Source organism: Pleurodeles waltl, chromosome 1_1 (genome assembly GCF_031143425.1).
Source record: "Pleurodeles waltl isolate 20211129_DDA chromosome 1_1, aPleWal1.hap1.20221129, whole genome shotgun sequence".
NCBI classification, from domain to species: domain Eukaryota; kingdom Metazoa; phylum Chordata; class Amphibia; order Caudata; family Salamandridae; genus Pleurodeles; species Pleurodeles waltl.
The window spans coordinates 45443916-45464921 of NC_090436.1; the positions used below are offsets into that span (position 1 = coordinate 45443916).

Sequence of the window (21006 nt, forward strand, 5' to 3'; positions counted from 1 at the left end):
AACACTGAGGTACAAAATAAACAACTTTATTGCACACATTTTTCAATCCGCTATGTGCCTGTCTCTGTGTGTATGCAAGGCCTAGATATGTGTGACGCATTTAAAATTAATTCCATGTGGCCCCCTGAAATGGCGGCTGCCTGACCTGTAATGTGGGACAAGGGGATATGAGGTAACTGCGCTGGCGTTGTACACCGTTGCGGTAGGCAGTCGAAGACCACGGGACAATCCTGCATTGGTTAACATTGGACCCTATGGGTCCCAGGAGCCAAAGACGATGTACGCCGGCGGTGACGGTACGCACCGCGGCGGACGTGACCACCATTTTCTCTCTGTTCACTCACTTGATACCTGATCTTCGACAGGAGAGGACCTACACTGCAAGTGCTGCTGTGACCTCAGTCTGGAAGTCACAATGGCTCAAGTGTCTGGGGAAAGGGCCCCTACCTTCACATCATAGGAGTTGGAGCAACTAGTGGATGGGGTCCTCCCCAGTACACGCTACTCTACGGTCCTCCAGACAAACAGGTGAGTTCACTCTGAGCATGCTGTATGGGCAATGCCTGTTTGGAGTGGTGTGGATGAGAGATGGGAGGGATGAGGCGTGCATGATACGATGGTGAGTGTATGTGCGTCAGGACAAGGGTGGGAACGTGGGACAATGACTGTGATGGTCCGGACGGTTAATGTTGTACCTTTCTCCCTGTACTATTCCTGTAGGTCAGCGCCCACCAGAAGAAGGATATTTGGCGTGCCATCGCCAAGGACGTCCGGGCCCTGGTGGTCCACCAGAGACGGAGCACCCACTGCTGTAAAAGATGGGAGGACATTCGCCACTGGAGCAAGAAGACAGCGGAGGCCCAGCTGGGGATGGCCTCCCAACGTGGGAGGGGTGCCTGTCACACCATGACCCCCCTGATGTTCTGGATCCTGGCGGTGGCGTATCCGGAGCTAGATGGGTGCTTGAGGGCATCACAGTAGCCACAAGGGGGTGAGTACACTCACATCCATCTGATTCAGCGCGCATTGGAGGTGTCTGGGTGGGGGAGGTGGGCTGTGGGTTCCCCTAGGCTAGGGCGAGGCTTGTAGGCAAGCACCCTTTGTGAGGCAGGCTCAGTGGCACCCCATCTCCAACAGTGGTGAGAGCCATCTACACCTAGTCAGGCTCCAGTGACTTCCATGTGTGCAGCTATCGGGCATAGACCTTGTACCCCATGTCCCTGTGATGAATTAGGGAAGTCTAAGTGCATGGAGTAGTGCAGAGGGCTGCTGTGTCTGTCGTGTCCACCAACGGTAGCGGTATTCCATGCACTGAACATGTCTTTCTACTTTCTTTCCCCCCCTCTTTGTGGTCTCCCTGTTCTTGTGTGCATTAGCATCATCAGGCGGAGGAGCTGTGCCACCGGAGCAGGAGGGAGCTGCATCCCACATGGCCCTGGAGGGCGAGACTACGGACTCAGATTTCACCAGTGGAACGGAGTGCGAGGGGAGCTCCGCGGCGGGGACAGGAGCTGAGACCAGCAACACCGACTCCTCCTCTGATGGGAGCTCCCTTGCGGTGGCGGGCCCCTCTGTGCTCCCTGCATCTACAGGTACAGCCGCCACCCCCCCACCAGCACCGCCCTCCCAGCAGCCCCTCAGCGTGTGCCCCGTGGCCGCTCACTCAGGAGGGTGGGCATCTCCTTCCCCCCAGTCAGCCCAGCTGCCCTCAGTGAGGAGGCCATTGACCTCCTGAGATCCCTCACTGTTGGGCAGTCCACCATTCTGAATGCCATCCAGGGTGTAGAGAGGCCGTTGCAACAGACAAATACATACCTGGAGGGCATTCATTCTGGCCAGGCAGCCCAACAGCGAGCATTTCAGACTCTGGCCTCAGCACTGATGGCAGCCATTGTCCCTGTGTCCAACCTCCCCCCTCCAACTTCCTCTACCCAGACCCAATCCCACGTACCTCAGCCTATCCCAAGCACACCATCAGACCAGCATGCACACACCTCAACACACAAGGGTAGCTCTGGCAAACATAAGCACCACACATCCCACAGGCACTCACACAAGCATTATACCCATGCACACATGCCAACATCCACTGCCTCCACTATGTCCCCCTCCTCCACGTCTCCCTCCTCCCTCCCTGTCACGTCTCCACTCACACCTGCATGCACTACATCTTCAGCCACTACCTCCATCACCAGCACGCCCATCACCACACACTGCTCATGTGCACTCACCACCCCACTACCATTCACACATCCCCTGTGTCCTCTACCAGTGTGTCTGTGGGCCCTCCTCCCAAAGTACACAAACGCAGTCAAACACCCACTCAACAGCCATCCACCTCACGACAGCCTCCAGCCCTTGCACCTTCACCCAAACTCAGCAAACGAACACCTCCTACAACCACTACCTCTTCCTCCACTCCCAAACCCCCTCCATCTACCCGTCCCAGTGTGTCTAAAAAACTTTTCCTGTCAAACCTTGACCTCTTCCCTTCACCTCCCCCACCCCTTCCGTCCCCTAGGGCCCGCCTTTCCAGGTCCCAACCCAGCACCTCAGCCACCACATCACCGGGAACAGTGGTGCCAGCAGTAACTTGCTCCTGGAGTGCGCCAAGCAGCATGGCAAGTAGTGTCCCAAGGAGCGAGGCCAAGGGCATTCCCCCACCTACAAAACAAAAGAAGTTGCCCACATCCCAGAGGGAGAAGGCCAAAACACCTGCCACCAAGGGCTCAACCAGGACAACAGTTGGGAGTGGGAAGACAGCTGCGCCACCATCCAAGGTGGGGAAGGGCCGGAGAAAGAAAGGCATGTCCCCACCAACCTGCACGGCGGACAAGACCGCTACCGGCACCGCCACATGCACCGCCTCCACAGGCACCACCACCAGCACCCAGGATACAGTGCCCTTCACCTGCACCGCAGACACTGTGCCCTTCAGCAGCTGCAAGCTCAGTGAGGCCTCCACCTGCACCGCCGCTCAGGACACCGCCGCCAGCAGCAAGGTCAGTGAGCCCCCCACCTGCACCGCCGCTCAGGACACCGCTACCAGCAGCAAGGTCAGTGATCCCCGCACCAGCACCGCTGACGAATGACCGCCGCAAGCACCACCGCTACTGAGCCTGCCGCCAGCACTGCCAGCGGCCACGCAACATCCTGTGCCAGTGGCACCACCGCAGACATGGCTGCCATCCCCAGTGGTCTTTCATACGAGGCTGGTGGTCAGTTCCAGGGGCCTGGACAGCTTCCATGTTACCCTACCGTCAGTGGAGTGTCACATCCACTACCTCAGTCCTTGGCAGAATGAAGCACTCTGGGCAGAAAGCCCCCTCCAGAACCAGTGGAGAAAGGCATCCACTACCTCTGTCCTTGGCAGGATGAAGCACTCTGGGCACAAAGCCCCCTCCAGAACCAGTAGAGAAAGGCATCCACTACCTCAGTCCTTGGCAGAATGAAGCACTCTGGGCACAAAGCCCCCTCCAGAGCCAGTGGAGAAAGGCATCCACTACCTCAGTCCTTGGCAGGATGAAGCACTCTGGGCACACAGCCCCCTCCAGAACCAGTGAAGTATCACATCCACTACCTCTGTCCTTGGCAGGATGAAGCACTCTGGGCGCAAAGCCCCCTCCAGAACCAGTGGAGAAAGGCATCCACTACCTCAGTCCTTGGCAGGATGAAGCACTCTTGGCACAAAGCCCCCTCCAGAACCAGTGGAGACTGTTATCCACTTGAGATACTGTGGTTTTGCACTCCCCAGGATAAAGCAGTGGGGAAACCACCCACTAGAGAGACTTGTGAAATTATGGCTTTGCACTCCCCAGCATAAAGCAGTGGGCAAACCACCCGCTGGAGAGACTTGAGAGACTGTGGCTTTGCACTCCCCAGGATAAAGCAGTGGGCAAACCACCCACTGGTGAGACTTGAGAGACTGTGGCTTTGCACTCCCCAGGATAAAGCAGTGGGCAAACCACCCACTGGAGAGACTTGTGAGACTGTGGCTTTGCACTCTCCAGAATAAATCAGTGGGCAAACCACCCACTGGAGAGACTGTGGCTTTTCACTCCCCAGGATACATCAATGGGCATGGAGCCACCTCGTGGAGCTGGCATTGTGCACTCATCCGGCTGAGGTGCCCCCCCTTCCCTTCCCCCTGAGGTGCCTGTTTTATTTCGAACTGATGCCCCTGCAGTGTTCTCTCCGTTTGGATCGGGTATCTTGTGTGGGCCTCGCCCATGCATTTTGGGCCCAGTTTTCCACTGACTATGTAGGTGCAGTACATGGACTTGGATTCTTGGTGTACATATTTGTTAATAGTGTATATATATTTTTGAGTAATGGATTTTTCATGATTACAATCGTTCAAATCATTTCCTTTTGTCCTTGCGTTCTTCGAGGGGCGGTTGGAGGGAAATTTAACATTTCTGCATGTATTTGTGTGTGTGTTGTTGTGGGTGGGGGTGTTGCATGTTGCATGTGTGTGTCACTCTCTTTTCCCCCCCCCTCCCCTGGGTTGTAGGTGCAGTACTCACCGTGGTCATCGCCGCCGTCGGTCGTGCTCCTGGTAGAGGAGCAGGAAGACAATGGCAGGGAGAATTTGGAGTTCCGGCTCCATGGCATCCTGGTTCCTCGTGGGGTGTGTAGAGGTGAGAGTTTTCCCTTCCAAGTCCTGTTTCTGGCATATTTTTGTTCGCGTTGAATTCGCCCCGGAAAAGGTGGCAGATTGGCCTCTCATAATGGTGTAGGCGGTACATTGTCTTCTGCCTGTCTGTTGGCGGTGACCGCCATGCTGTTTGTTTGTACCACCGTGGCGGTCGGAGTGTTAAAGTGGCTGTCTATGTTTGCGGTTTCCGCCACAGTCATAATTAAAAACATTTTACCACCGGCCTGTTGGCGGTCTTACCGCCGCTTTATCACCGACCGCCAGGGTTGTAATGAGGGCCTATGTGTTTGTGGTTTGGGTGTACCCTGCTGTTCAAGGCCACCCTGGGATGGGAGTTCTGATTATCAGTCATAGTTGTGATCAAGTTCAAGGAAGATGTAGGAAAAGCACAAGCACAGGAATAAATTTGGCCCAGCAACAGGGAATGGTCATCCTTTATGTTACCCTCTTCATAATTGTGATTAAATGTCAGAAATAAAAGTAGTGACTTGGAATGTCCGGGGCCTGGGCACAACTCATCAGAGACATGCAATACAACAGAATATAAGACATCGTGATGCACAGATAGCGCTATTGCAGGAGACAGATATGGCTGGGAGCGAGGAATGTCATACTGCAGCACAGATGGCGTGGACAATGCTACTTTACAACATATTCTGGGTTTATGCTCTGAGCCATGGTTTGGATCTGTGCAGGTGTCCCGTTTCAATCCTTTGGCTCAGAAATAGATCCAGATGGTTTTTGTAGAAGGGTCCCTGGACAGCAGACCCATGCTACTAGCATCTATGCCCCTAACATCGATCAAATTGCGTTCTTTGTGAGTTTATCAGCTGTATTGGTTAAATAGGTGCATCTGCCATTGATTATGGGTGGGGACTTCAACAGTGTACTAAACATAGATCAGGCTCGCTCATATCCATCACCACCAGCTTCACCTGTAGTATCAGTGGCCACTCACTTCTCCCACTGGCTGCAACAGTGGGTGTTGCGTGACTGCTGTTGTGTACTACATCCCAAAACTAGAGAGTTCTCACACTATTCTATGCCACATTACCTTCATGTCAGTCTGGACTATATACTCTGTCATTCCCCCCTACAATTATTGGTAACTGTATCAGAATACCTTGGGAAAAACTTTTCTGATCTCTTATTGATACATTTCCAGTGGGGACAACCGCGACCACCACGACCTACATGGAAGTTGCAGCCTGTAGCACTGGAGGACCAGGGGTTTCAGGAAACCACACGAGAAGCCCTAACATTACCTGACTGACAATTGGGGCATAGCAGCCACACACATGATTGATCGGGAGGAACTGAAGGTAGTGATACGGGGGCACTATATTCGTACAACAGTGGGGGTCTGAGCAACAATACACAGGGAATGAATGTGCTTAGGGCCAGATGTGGGAAGCTCTGTGCATGTCGCAAACAGCTAATTTCGCTGTTTGCGACGTGCAAAAAGCACATCGCGATGCACAAACCCAGTTTTGCGATTCGGTAACCTGGTTACCGAATCGCAAAAAGGGGTGTTCCCTTCCTAATTGCGACTCGCAGTGCAATGTAGGATTGGTTTGTGACCGCGAATGCAGTCGCAAATCATTCGCAGTTAGCACCCATTTCAAATGGGTGCTAACCCATTCGCAAAAGGGAAGGGGTCCCCATGGCACCCCTTCCCCGTTGTGAATGTCAATATAAACACTACGGGTCACTGCCTGCTCTGAAAAAATGAAACGAAAACTTTTCCTTTTTTGTTTTTGTAATGCATCTCATTTTCCTTTAAGGAAAACGGGCTGCATAACAAAAAAAAAATGCTTTATTAAAAAGCAGTCACAGACATGGTGGTCTGCTGTCTGCAGCAGGCCACCATCCCTGTGAGGGCCGCCATTCGCAAGGGGGTCGCAAATTACAGGCAAAACTCCATCAGCAGGACGCAGATTGGGGGATCCCATTGGACGGAACAATGCACGCCGCTTCATTATATGCAGATAATGTGCTGATTTATGTCCGTAACATAAGCAGTGGTATAGATGCTATAGCTAAGATATTATATGACTTCAGAACAGCGTCGGGTCTGGTGGTAAATTGGTCCAAGTCCTGCCTATTTCCTTTACATCCACGCTGTTTAGGTATAAAGATTTACCACACCACACAAGATCTGCTGGAGGGTAACCTCACAAGAGCTATTACAACTATACACTCTCAAATGGCCTTCTGGAGCACTCTGCCCCTCACTGTGCAAGGCAGGATCGCATTATCTAAAATGGTTGTACTTCCGTGCCTCTTATAGAATTTTCATAATTTCCCTCTAATTATCCCCAGAAAGGTCTTCCATATGCTACCTGCTGTATTGGGGACCTTTCTTTGGAACAAGGGCAAACGTTGGGGTGTGCAACGAAAATTGCAACTTCCAATTGAGAGAGGGGGGCTGGGAGCCCCCGATTTTGAATACTATTACTTGGCAGCGCAACTACAGTGGCCTGCCTGAAGGCTAGCCGGCCGTCTGCTAGAAGAATTGGGACAGCTCACAAGTAGGGATGCACAACGCTTGGTCCAGGAAACTTTCCTCCCATCCACCTCACCATCTCCACACTGCAGTACACTACTAGCAGTAGCCCACAATAGCTACAAGAGCAGCATCAGAATTATGCCCCCACTCCTGACATATTCCCCTGAAATTAGGCTAGCGGCCTTTAAGCCCTTTCGGACAATGCTGGGCTAAGCAGGACTGCACCAATGGGAAACAGTAGGGATCAGCAGAGTGGAACTCAAAGAAGCACAGGAAGAGTACCACAGGATGGGGTCACAGAAGTCGAAGATGGAGCCCATGCAGCACCACCAAAAGGAGTCCCACGCCGGAGGAGAGCTCCTCCGGCGTGGGACTCCATTTGGTGGTGCTGCGTGGGCTCCATCTTCAACTTCAGTGACCCCATCCTGTGGGACTCTTGTGACCCACTTAGAAGGACCTCTGTCACCCTAAATCCGGTTTTGCTCGGCTAACTAGCAGTGCCCCATCTCTCCCACGGGGAAGGGATGATTGGACAGCCAAGCCCATGACATCTTGGGAACTTCTCAGGGAAGTCGTGGTCACTCAGATCCAAACCAGCTCTCTCATTTACAGTATGATCTCATATACAAATGACAAAGGCAGTTTGAGTTTTATAGATTGTTTTAATAAAACGACTGTATTTTAGATATTAAGGCGTGAGCTGCAATAACCAGAACCATACAACACAGTAGGATTAAAATAGTCACGAGGAGAGTGAAACATAAGAATAACGCTATCATGGTGTTAATAAATTCTTCTCTCTCTCAGTTAGTTCCATTTCGAGCACAGCATGTTAAGCTTCTAACTTGCCTTTTAGATTCCCTGGGATGCCATCAACCCTCATACCTGAGCAAAGGCCTGTGATCTGGTTCAGCATCTGCAACGAGGCAGTCAGCGTCTAGTTGTGGTTCCCTGGTCGGAATCTCCCTCTTGCCTCTATTAGGACAAGGAAGTGTTTTTATAACTAACATGTCAGTGTGATCACAAAATGTCCCTGCGCAAGAATGCCAAAGGCTAAACTCCTACCACGTCTATCGGCAATGTAACCAGACTGTATCCTTGACTGAAGCACAGAGTGAACAAGAATGTGTTATTGAAAACTCCAGTGCTGAAGTAGGCTAAACAGTGTGATCTAAAAAATAAAACATGCCCGTAGAAATGGCTATTTCAAAAATAACAGTACGAAGCTGAATAAAAAGCATTTAGAGCAAAGTGCACAGAGGCTCTATGCTGCGAGCAAAGGAATAAAATACATCCAGGGCAAAGTGCACGAAGGCCTAAAGCCTAAAGCTAAAGCGCAAAGGATACATAAAACTGACCACACTACACCCTCCCCTTGTCGGTAGCAAGTGGTTCTAATCAAAAACGAAAAATAATAATATGCTCCAGATACAAAAATATACAAGATACATTTCGACCAGTCCAGAGGACACCAAAGCATAAAACTATTTTTTTAATTTGTAAGCATGTGACGGTAAAGCCAAATCATTAAAATGTCAATTACAAAAACTCCAATTCTTAAATGGAGGCCACGGAAAGCAGGAGATCCTCCACCTCGACAGATGTCAACACTGGAAAATCCACGCCAAATACTATCATGGAGCAGGTGTGTTCCAAAGCCCCAGAACCATCCAGAGCGGCACCCCGTGCAGGGGCCATGAACGAGACAATACCTAATGCCCAAAGGATACATAAAACTGACCACACTACATGTGAAAGCAATTAAAACTAGAGTAAAGGAAAGTTATGATGAAATTGTAATGAGAAATAAACTGAATTATAGTAAGGATCAAAAACCTATCAAACTTGTTAAGAAAGATTCACGCAAGAATGGTAAGTATTTCCTGTGTTATTTAACAAGAGTCCTCATACCGCTGCCCACTCCTCTCTCCTCCTCATCAACATTCTATTGTCAACGCCAAACAAAAATTCTAAGTTTGAGAGTGGAACATTACAAAGGTAAAAGCAAGGGGGGAATATTATGGTGCATTAGAGAAGTGGAATGTACCATATACATTACACCACAACTCCACATGATATAATTAACAAGCTAGAGAAAGAAAAAAACCTAAGATGCTACCATTTTGATTGTTAGAACTGGCATCCTTGGCGTGGTTCCCCCTGTTTTTTGCCTCTGCTTCCTGTATTCTTGACTGTGTGCTGGACTTAGGCCCATATTTATCAAACGGTTGCGCTGCATTTGCGTCATATTTTTACGCAAAAGCGGCACAAACTTACAAAATATAAATATATTTTGTAAGTTAGCACTGCTTTTGCGTCAAAATATTTTGCAAATGCGGCGTAAACTTTTCATAAATATGGGCCTTAGTTTTTGCTGGTTTTGGTACTCTGGGCACTTTCCCACTGTTGACCAGTGCAAAACTGCAAGTGCTCCATCTGTAAATTGTATCAGTGATTGACTTTTCCATGATTGGCATAATTGGTTTACTAGTAAGTCCCTAGTAAAATGCACTAGAGGTGCCCAGGGCCTGGAAACCAAATGCTTCTAGCGGGCCTACAGCACTGATTGTGACACCCACATGAGTAGCCCTGTAATCATGGCTCAGACCTGCCAATGCAGTGTCTGTGTGTGCAGTTGTAAACTGCCCATTGAACCTGGCAAATGTACCCAAACCCTTCCTCTTTGTACACGTAAGGCACCACCAAGGTAGGCCCTAAGTAGCTCCATTGGCAGGGTGTAGAGTGCCTAAAAGGTAGGACATGTACTGGTGTGTTTTACATGTCCTGTTAGTGAAATACTGCCAAATTCATTTTTGACTATTGCAAGGCCTATTTCTCACATAGGTTAACTGTGTGTGCTTTGCAAGGTAGGCCTGCAGTGGCTGCTTCAACCTTAGAGAGGACAAAGACTGGACTTTGCTGTGTAACCTGCTTTGGAAGTTTCTCCGAGGGCTTGGACTGAGCTTGGCTCCTGTTAAGAAATTTCAAGGACAGCAAAGACTTCACCTACCAGCCTCTAGGTTCACTTGCTGTGTTCCCTAACTCACCATGTGGTGCCTATTCCAGTTTCTGGGCCTTTGGGAGTGAAAGCTGGTTGAAAACCAAAAGAAACCAAGTGCACCGATGCCGGACGATGCCCGGACTAACACTGCTGCCTGACCACGCAACTCTGCCTGCGTGGTCCCCGCTGGAGTGTGACGATCCTGACTGACATCGCAGGCCTGACGCCACTGCTACCCGCTGACATCCCGTGACTTTGTGAGTCCCGAGTGCCATGTCACTGACGTCCGTGACACTCGACTCTGCCGCAGCACCTGCAGCCATGTGGTGTGACCAAGACCCCATGAGGTCGCAGCACCACGTTTTGAACCAAAGGACATCGTCCCTGCCGGAATGGAAGGGCCTGACCCTTCACACCCATGCTGCCTCATCTCCTCCGCTCCGCAGCAAGGACCCGATGCTTTGCACCAATGCCTCCGCTCCACTCCTCTGCGGCACCGGTACCGACATAGCACCAGAACTAGCGACGCCTCGCTTCCCCAACTCCGTGCACCTGCTTGTTTCTTCACTTTCAAAAGGTACTGAACCTGGTGGTTAATGCAACTCAGTGATTGGCATCATTGGCATTGGGTTGTTGGGAACGACTCCATCACGACGCCGTGATGACACCAAATTGAAGCATTTGTGTTTCTAAGCGCTATAATTAAGCTTAATCTTTGAAAATGTAAAACTTTGCTTGCGTATGTTGGATTTTTGTCGTTTGGGTCTTGTTTTACTCAGGTAAATATTGGCTATTTGAGTACATTTGTGGTGATTTCACTGTGCTAGTGTGTATGTTGATACAAATAAGTTACACATTGCCTCTGAGGTAAGCCTGACTGCTTGTGCCCAGCTACCAAGGAGTTGAGCAGGGGTTAACTGAGCTGTGTATCTCCTTTACCCTTACTAGAGTAAGGGTCCCTAGTTGAACACAGTGCAAACTGAGACATCATTTCTATCATTGAGAGTCAATCACATTTAGCTTATAACAAGAGAAGCCCAGCTTTGAAGCAGAAGTGCTTCATTTGTGGTTTGGTAGGGCATTATTGCAAAGTATGCAGAAAGAAGAATAAACTTAAAGTAAAATGCATTGACAATTGTAGTTCCAATGAGGATGAGGAGAACAATCAAATATGAAACCATTAAGTTTCATGACTATACGTGGAGTCAATGTTAGCATATATGCTGATTCTGGATCACCTTATAGAAGTATTAATGAAGAGTTTAGCCTTGAAGGTTTCACATGAGTGAAAATAGAGTTGCTAGGGTATAGAAAATTAGTTTTCAGATTCAAGAACTACAAAGCCATATACAAATTATTTGTCACTACGAAAGGCCCTTCGGGTCTAGGTTGGTATGATCAAGGACACTTACCTATGGTGCTGAACCTCAATATTCCCGATGCAGTCATTATTGTGGATGAGAGTGAATGTAGAAGCACCATCATGCCTAAAAGATTTTTTGAAAATTTTCAGTAGGAAGGTTGGTAATTTATTTAATTTTCAACTCAAAATTGTTTCAAAGGATGGAGCAATTCCTAAGGTTTACATGGTGAAGAATATTCCCATTCTCTTGAGGGAGGAAGTTGAAAAGGAACTAGAGATATTAGTTAATGCTGATATCATATAACATCCAGATTGGATTTCTCCTTTTGAGATGGTAAGGCATAGCAATGGTAAAATAAGGTTATGCATAGACTTATGGCATTTGAATAACCACATAGTGACATTTTTTTAAATGTTAGCTTTAGTGAAGGGGGCTAAATGGTTTACCACATTAGATCTGTCTCCAGCTTACAATCAAATCATTCTGCATGAAAGCAGTAAACAATACACAGCTTTTATCACCCTACAGGATGCGTTCAGTTTAAAAGGATGCTATTTGGATTAGCTTTGACTGACACCGTTTTTCCAAGGTTAATGTATGAATTGTTTGGTAAAATTAAAAATGTTAGTTATTTTCAGAATGACATCTTAATTTTAGGAAAGAATATTGAGGAACATGATGATATCCTACAGAAAGTATTGAACACTCTCAAGAACAAGTGGCAGTTCAACAAGAACAGTTGAATATCCTAAATGTAAACTTGTTGTGTAATCTGCCACTTATTTGGGACAAGTGTTGTGTAAGGAGGGCATTCAGCCCAAACCATTCATAGTGGAAAGTATACTTAAGCCACCTGTACCTGTGAAAAAGGATGAGAAAAGAGTTGTTATTACGGCAAGTATGTAAAAATGTTTCCATGTCAAATCTTTAATATCAGACAAATACTAAAGAACAAAACTAAATTTATTTGGACTAAGGAGCGCCAGTATGATTTTGATGACATAAAAAGTGCTAAAGCTAATGGTCCAACTTTGATTAGTTTCAATCTTAAGTTGTTGAGCATTTTCAGTACAGATGCCAGTAATAAGGGCCTAGGGGTGCCCTAATGCAAAAGTGCAGACATGGGAAAGAAGGCTCCGTAGCATTTGCATCATATACCATGACTCTGGCTGAACAGAAGTACTCTGTAATTGAGAAGGAGATCTTGTCTTGCCATGTGAGCTTTGGAACATTTCATGGAATTCATCTGGGTGAAAAATATGTAGTACACACAGACCACAAACCTTTGGTGAAATTGCTGACCACTCAGGCTATGTTTTAGGCTTACACAAGGATAGAAAGAATGTCATTGAGGTTGTAAGATTTTATTTATAAAGTGGAATGTGTTACAGGAATGAAGAATGTGACTGCATATTTTTTATCTAGAATGCCCTCAGATAGTAAAGAAACCATAGTGAATGATTGAGAAGATTTTCACATTGGTTTAATACAGAAGCAAGGTATGCATTCTATCAATGGAAAAGAAAGAAAGAACATATGTAGAATTATATTTTGGAAAAAACTATCAGTTATGTGTTAAATAGGTAGCAAAATAAGTATGCCCTAAGTGGCTTTGCATGGCTTAATCATTCTGACGCAGAGCAAGGCTGCATAAGTCACTGCCTTGTGTTATACTGGGTGGTGGAGGTATTACATGGGTAGGTGGAGTCTGGGTGTACTACGCATCCACCCATGCATGATTCATTTATAGATTTAATAACATTGGTAGACGTGGGAATACATCAGAATTCTACCAGAGGTGCAAGAAGGAAAAATATCTTTATTTCTCCTTGTTAATTCCTCTTCCTAAGTGTGCTACATTACTCACAAAAACAAACCTGCCTCTACACAGGCACCCTTGTACCATGATGCAAGGGTGCCTGCATTAGTGCTAGGCTGCAATGAGTGCACAAGAGCAAAGAGAGGACAGGATTACACCATATAATGTTAAATGCCCTCTCCTTTTTTATGCAGGTATTCCATCTGCCCTAATGTATTAAACTCAACCAAAACCTATGTGTAACAAAGATAAGGTTCTTTAGAGGGTACCATTTTTAATATAGAAAACTTGATACAGATGCTTTTTGCAATTCAGTACACTGTCTTTTCATAACCCTGAAGGTATAAAAAAACACCTTTTTTGTCCACTCAACATGCTTCTTTGTTAAGGTGTCCAGACAACTAAACATCTCCAGATAGCCCAAAGCAGCAAATGAGGTCTTTAAGTACACAAACCGGGGAATATTCATAGCCTAATCCAGCTTTAGACAATCTTGAATAATTGCCCTATTGAGATCGGGCTCAGGTTGAATGTATATCGAAATCCATCTAATACATCTAAACATGATAATATCTTACAGAAGGTAAGAGAACCTGAAAATCTAGAGCACTAGGAGAAAAATGTTTGAATAAAAAATCCCCCCTTCTACCTTAGTACATTGCAGCCAGCGACTGTTATCTGTAGTCCTAAGGAGCACACTGCCCTGGAAAGGCACTCTCCTATTTATCTTAGGTCAGTCTACGATACATATAACAGGATTGTGATCACTAAACATTACTTTCAGTACTTGGATAGATTGTGTGTGTTAGACTATCTAAAAAGGCGGACCACAAATATAATATCTTTAACTGATGTACTTCCACGATCTAATAAAGTTGGTGGGCTAGGATGCTCAGGATAGGAGTACATCTTTTTCAAATGAAGTACAAGATTAAAATCATGAGTGAAAGCTCCCAATAGTTCCTCTGAGCCCATGTGCTCCATATGAAACCTGTTGTCAATTAGGCAACAATCTGGGCCATGATGGTCTTAAATTACACCCCTACTTTAAAGTCTCCCAAAAGGAGAGAATAGACCAGAGAAAGAGACTCAAGGAGCATTAATGCTGCTGGTACATAAAGTGAGGTATAACTATCCAGCAAGAAGGAGTTGGATACATCTCCAATCTCTTGAAAATAAATACTTCCATACCAGCTACACTGCAGCCTAAAATGTGAACAGAGTTCTGATATCTTGCAAACACAATTCTGGTACCTAAGAAGAAATACATACTTTGCATGCAAATGAATATGAATACCGTAATATAAAGAGGGATGATCTGTTCTTAGGGTGTGGTTAATGAACTGTAACGTAAAGGATGAAAAACAAAATTATAATGATAACCAGTATTGCTATTTATTCAAACATTGAAAACCTAGACAATCAGACCTGTTGCATGTGTTCTGATTTTACCTGTATGTGAATGACAGTTAATGCATCATTTAATTACATGTAATTCGAAGATGGGGATTTAATTCACAAAAGTAAATCAGATACTCACAACAAGGCAAGATCATTGTGCTTCCATGAGTATTAGCTTGTTTGACTTACACCCATAGGCAAAATGACCTCAATACATATAAATATAAGTTCAAGTGAAGGGTCTGATGAAGGACTATGGGGTAATGTGTGCCTTCTCTTTCATTCTAGAGACTGTTTTGTTTTGTATTGATCAGAACAATAACTGCAAGATTGGTTTACCTCCAGCCGCAGAGGGGGACAACTACCACCTGCGAGCCATGCCATTAGGAAATTTAGGGAATGTCAGCCATGTTTTCTTCAATCCAAAAGGTGAGATGTTTGTCGTGCGTGGGCACGAGCTTTATAAAGGACCCACACCTTCAAGAAATTTGAGTGACTGGTTCCAGCTGGCGAAATGTGTCGGGAGAGGTATATGGGACCAGTGCAAATTACTTTCTTTCAGCCCTGGAGGTTTCCTCTATGCAGTTACAAAGGCCGGAGCTTTTTATAAAGGACCTGAACCTAGCAACCAACATATATCCTGGCTCTATAAACAAGCCACTAAACTAGGCGGCAGGGATTGGCAGTATTTTGATGTTTTATTTTTTGATCCAGAAGGCATCATGTATGTCAGTTTGAAAGGTGCACTTCTTAAAAATCCCCCGGTAACAAATATAGTAGGCGAATGGGTTCGTCAAGCCGTAAACATTGGAACTTCAGGTTGGAACTATTACTCCCATTTCATGGCGGTTTCCTATGAAGGTGATCTTTGGTGTGTTAGAAGGAGCGATGGGATGATGTACTCAGCACCACCACCTACTCATAGTAAAGACCGTTGGATAGAAAGAGCCAAGAGGATGGGGTCGGATTATCGTATATATAAACATATGAAGTTCACACATGATAAGACAATCCAGAAGGTTTTGAGAGTCGACTTCCTACTAGACAATGGCGAGATCCTTGAAACAGTACCAGAGGTGGTCGCTTCAAAAGAATTTGATAACAAGGATAGCACCAGTCCACTCAAATGCACCTTTGAGTGAGTATGCAATTTAGTTTTCTGACTAATCTAACAACTATGCTTGCTGCTTATTATTAAATTATGTCTTTACAATGTTATTCTCACTACCCTTTCCAATCCATCACAGTGTCTCTCAACCTACTTTGACCTGGACGCCTTAGCCGGGTGACCTACATTGCACCTCTGTAGCTTTTCAAATATTTTCCTGGTTTCACAATATCATACCCTCAAAGTACTTTGCCGTGAGTGACTAATATCATTGACATCATTATAATCTGCACTTTTTCTTACTTGCCATTTCCTAATCAAAATGCATCTGTTTGCACAAGAACTACAAAACACACTATCTTTACTCATTGCTATTTTAAATTGATTTGAGTAATTAAGGGCCAGACCTAAAAATAGGAAGACATCACTGCTGATTAAGGGGGACCCTAGGTCCCAGGATCCTAAGAGCAAGGAGTCACCGTCACACTCACTTGGGGGCAGGACTCTTAATCTGTGCTATAAATCACTGCCTCCATAACCGCTGCGCCCAGAAGGCCCATCCACACCCATCTGAGCCCGGAGGAGGCAGGGCTGGGCCACCCCTCTAACATCTCCCTAAAGGTACTATGTATGCCGCTAAGACCCTGCACGTTTCTATTGAGACTGCTTACACAAGGTTGATTTCGTTGTTTATTTGCTGCTTAAGGTTTACATTTCAGGCTCCGTGGGTAACAGAAATGGGGTGAAGGGGTAGCTGGCTAAAACAAAGAAATCCAGGAAGTCACCTAAATCCACTGGAAGTGATTGCATCCTTGATAGGATTGACAATCTACTAACAGAGTGTGAGCAGATTTTAGAACCTGCCTCTCCCTTGTCTAGTCCCTCCCCCCATCTCCTCTGTTGAGCCTGTTGTCATTAGCCAGAAGAGGATTCCAGGAATGTTTATCCAGCTCAGGCAGTGGGGTGTGAATCCCATACCATTCCCAAAGTTGCTTCGAGTTTACACCTGCTCCTGCCTCCCGTTCAACTGTAACCAAAGGTGTTGTTGATGGTTTTCCTTGTTGCAATTGTTATGCCACTCTGTCAGAGCCTCTGATAGACTCCATCGGAGCAGGTAACAGTTACAACTTCTGTTGTGGATGAAGCTTCAAGCTGTGTCTCTGAATCTAGCATGGCAGAGTCTGTATCACTCTGTGAGCCAACCCTCACTTCCATTTTCCTAGATCTGAAGGCTGAGGTGGCTATTTTACGATCAATTATCTCTTCCCTCACCACCACTGTGAATCAGCTTTTAGCGTGCAACGGGGTTCCTTTTCCAAATTCCCCCAAAGATTTGCTTCCCATTCTCTCCAGACCTTCTGCTTCTACACTTTCAATCCCTCCTTTACAGGTTGTCCCCCTTATAGCGGGACCACATCAATCTTCGCAGGCTCCATTCTCTCCCCCTAGGTTTTCCATAGCTGTATCTAACACCCTGGATGGCCCTCCTAAAGTGGGCTAGCTTTGATTGCCCACAGGAGGCCCTTCATGTTACCCGCATAGGCCGAGCACACCTAGGGCTGATACCCATATATTCAGAGATTTAACACTCTTAGAATGCACCATTCATGCAAACCTCATGATTCCCTAAGGCAGTTATCTGCCACAGTTATAGGGGCATTCATGGCACTAATCTTATCCACTCTGACCCCATAACCACTAGTACCCATGCTTCACTTGATTTCATCATGATGGTAAACATTCCAAAGATGAGCTCACATAACATTGATGAAGGAGAAGATTCTCTCAAAATGAAGGTGATTCAATGGATTCAAAATGTCAGGGCTCAGGCTCGGTAATACATAATGGCATCATAAGTGCCATAAAACTTGTGGGCCTTGATACTAGGGCCCATATTTATACTTTTTTAGCACCGCATTTGCATCATTTTATGACACAAAAGCGGCGCAAACTTACAAAATGCAATTATATTTTGTAAGTTTACGCCACTTTTGCATCAAAAAATTATGCAAATGCAGCACTAAAAAAGTATAAATGTGGGCCTAGGTTTGACAAGACTGAACTGACTTAGTGACATTGATCTTGCACTTAACCTGGTAGCACTTGATGTTACGACCTGTCCTACGCACCATTCTCAAATTAAATTTAAATATACTAGGACAAGACACTCCTCTGGCATTTATCCACAATCTATGGTGGTTACTAGGTTCTCCTCACTTAGCAACATTGACTGACTGACAAAATCACCTAGCCCAAGTCAGGACTGGTTTAAGTATTTGACCTCTACTTGCATAAAGAACAGCAAACTAGAGTCACATGGTAATCCTGGTATTTCTTCTATTTCCCCTCCTAAGAATATCTTTTTTTACACCAAATGACCATCATGGGATTATTATCACACCTTCTCCTAGTGTTCCAGTCCTTATAGGTCCCGGCACTGTTTATGGCCCTCCTCACTCCCCAATAATTAGGAATGAGCCATCTGAAATTAATTGTGAAAAACTTCTAAAATTGAACCCTAGCAAGTTGTTTCTTGGTTTCTTAAAATTTGGCTGGCCTAAGGGCCAAACTAGTTCTGCCTGATTGGTCCTCCTTCGTGGAGGAGCACGATATATGCCTTGTCCCAATCCATCAACTCAGATATTTGATTTTTGTTTTTCTTGTCATTCCTAGTCATAGAGGCAGGACTACCGGGGATGTAGTTCTGTGTGTCAGCGATTCCTTAAATTGTCAAGTGACCCTGTTATCTGCTCCTTCTCCGGATATCCTTGCCATTGACATTACTAGCAAATCTGACCTATGGGTAATTATTTACATTGTTTATGTAAGGGACATCAAGGGAGGAGGGCCTTCACGCACTCTGCAAATATAAAAAAAAACATTTTAATCAGTGTCCTCACATCTAACACCTAATAGTGGCGGGGAATTTCAATACTTAATTTGAACCACTTGATAATGACAACCTTAGTTTAAAACACAGTGAAGATCAGGCATGGGCCATTCCCCCATTGTGTATTGCCCCACTTCGCAGATGGATACAAGTCACCAACTAAAGGCCTTCACAATTGAGTACAACTTATGGCAGCTAATGACTGGACAAACTCTGACAGAACAGGGGCCCATACATTCAATACATTTTTTCATACTAGTCAAATCAATTATATTCTAATTGAACTCTGGCTCTGGTCGCTTGTCATTGATATGTCTGTCCTTGAGCAGATCTAAAGTGATCTTAATCCCCTCTAATTGGGCTTAACCGTGTAATTTATGTTCAGCCTTTCAGCTCCTGGCTCATTTTTTTTAACCAGCGAAGTTGCAGGCATGTCAGGTTAGCAACATCTAAGATGGCACTAGATGGTCAAACGCTGGACTTTCTAACCCCCCCATAATGCTGACGTCACTGACGTTTTGGCAGTAATGAAGGAGAACCTGCTTATTGTGATGGATTGATTAGTGCCCATGAGGCTGTCTTTGAATGCATTGTAGGGTACTTTGCTGTCCCAGCCAAACCCAAAGCACATATCACCTGCAAAAACAACCCCTGGTTTAACAAAGAATGTAGGAAATTGCAGTGTTCCTTAGCTAGTGCAATCCGGTCGAGAGATTCTCTTAAAGATTCTAAAGCCAGGAAAGCTTACAAGCTTTTATTATTCATACCAAGAGTGATTGGGATTCTCACAGGTGGAATACTCTTTATAATATCTGCGTGGTAAAATATACCATCCTTTTTTGGCAATTCTGTTGGGATTGACTATTTTTCTGATCTGTATTCAGATGCTGTGACAAACAAAAACACTGGTCCCTTGCCGCTGCTGTCTTCTCCAATGCCATTAGTTGACATTTCAGATGTGACTGAGTCCCTCTCTGCTGTCACATGTGGTAGAGTGGCAGGGCCAGATGGTGTCCTGGCTGGCGTTCTTTTTCACACATAAACATGGGGCTCTTTACATTGTAATACTTTCTATTTCCTTAGCTGAAGGGGCAGGAATCCCTAATTTGTGGAAGGGCACAGTCATCATTCCTGTACATAAGAAAGGAGGTAGGTCTCTTTCCAGTAACCATAGACCGATTAGTTTAATCAACTATATCCAAAAAGCCTTTATTTGATGTCTGTTGGCTAAGGCACAGAACTGGATGACTGATGAAGACATTCTTAGCCCTTATCAAGCGGGTTTTTGGACTCAGGACTCAACTATTGATCAGATGTTCAGTATCCACTTGATTTATTGGGGGCACTGATACTACTGGCCAGGCTTCTTTGTATGTTGTGTTTGTGGATCTTAGATCAGCATTCGATTTGGTGCTACACTCTTCACTCTGGCAAGTGTTGCTTGATATGAAAATGCCATCAAATCTCCTGTCCCTGGTTAGACGTCTTCATGAGGAACGTTTTGCACAAATCAGATGGGGGAATAGGCTCAATTAACTGAGAAAATCCCAGTGTTGCATGGTGTTCGATAGGGCTGTTTTTTGCCCCCTGACGTTTTCTCATTGATTATCAACAACATTGTTTCTTTGTTATGGTCAAACAAAGCAGATGACCCCTTGTTGGCTGGGTCTCAAACTCCTATTCTACTGTTTGTGGTCAACACCTTGTTCATTTCCAAGGACTGGGGATCAACTCAAATCAAACCAAGCTGATGTTGTTCAATCCTTAAAGATCATTTAAAGAACACGTTGTCTTGGGGAGGGTTCCCCTTGAGATGGTGGACTGTTTTACCTATCTAGGCCTTACGCTTTCCAAAAGCATGTCCTGGAAACCGCATATCGACAAAGTGGCCATGCGGCTTAGACAAATAATGGGTGTGCTCTATAAAGATATTGTTCTTCGTATACTAGATGTAGGAAAGTCCTCCTTTTTGCCCTGCCACCACCACACTTTTTGGAGAGGTACTGGTGGTTACTGACTCATGGCTGGGTACTGCTTACCAGTCCCAGGGCCAGTGCTCTGTGTAAAGTGGATATGCAAATTAGGATAATTATAATTGGCTAAGTCAACCTACCTATAAGTCCCTAGTATATGGTACGACATGTAGGTTTAGGGACCACAACATAGGTAGTGCCCAGTGTCATTTTAAAGGCAGGCCTGCCTTGCTGGCTGCTTTTAAATTAAAGTTATATGCAAATTCGACTTTGGAATTAAAAGT

General features: G+C 45.7%; 1 protein-coding gene across 1 annotated transcript in view; it reads left to right on the forward strand.

Moving 5' to 3' along the window:
• LOC138260332 (uncharacterized) overlaps positions 1-21006 on the forward strand; it is a 296148-nt gene that overhangs the window by 65075 nt on the left and 210067 nt on the right. The window contains exon 3 of the mRNA XM_069208773.1: positions 15040-15889. Coding sequence (XP_069064874.1) covers positions 15040-15889 — 850 coding nt within the window. The remainder of the gene's footprint in view (positions 1-15039; positions 15890-21006) is intronic.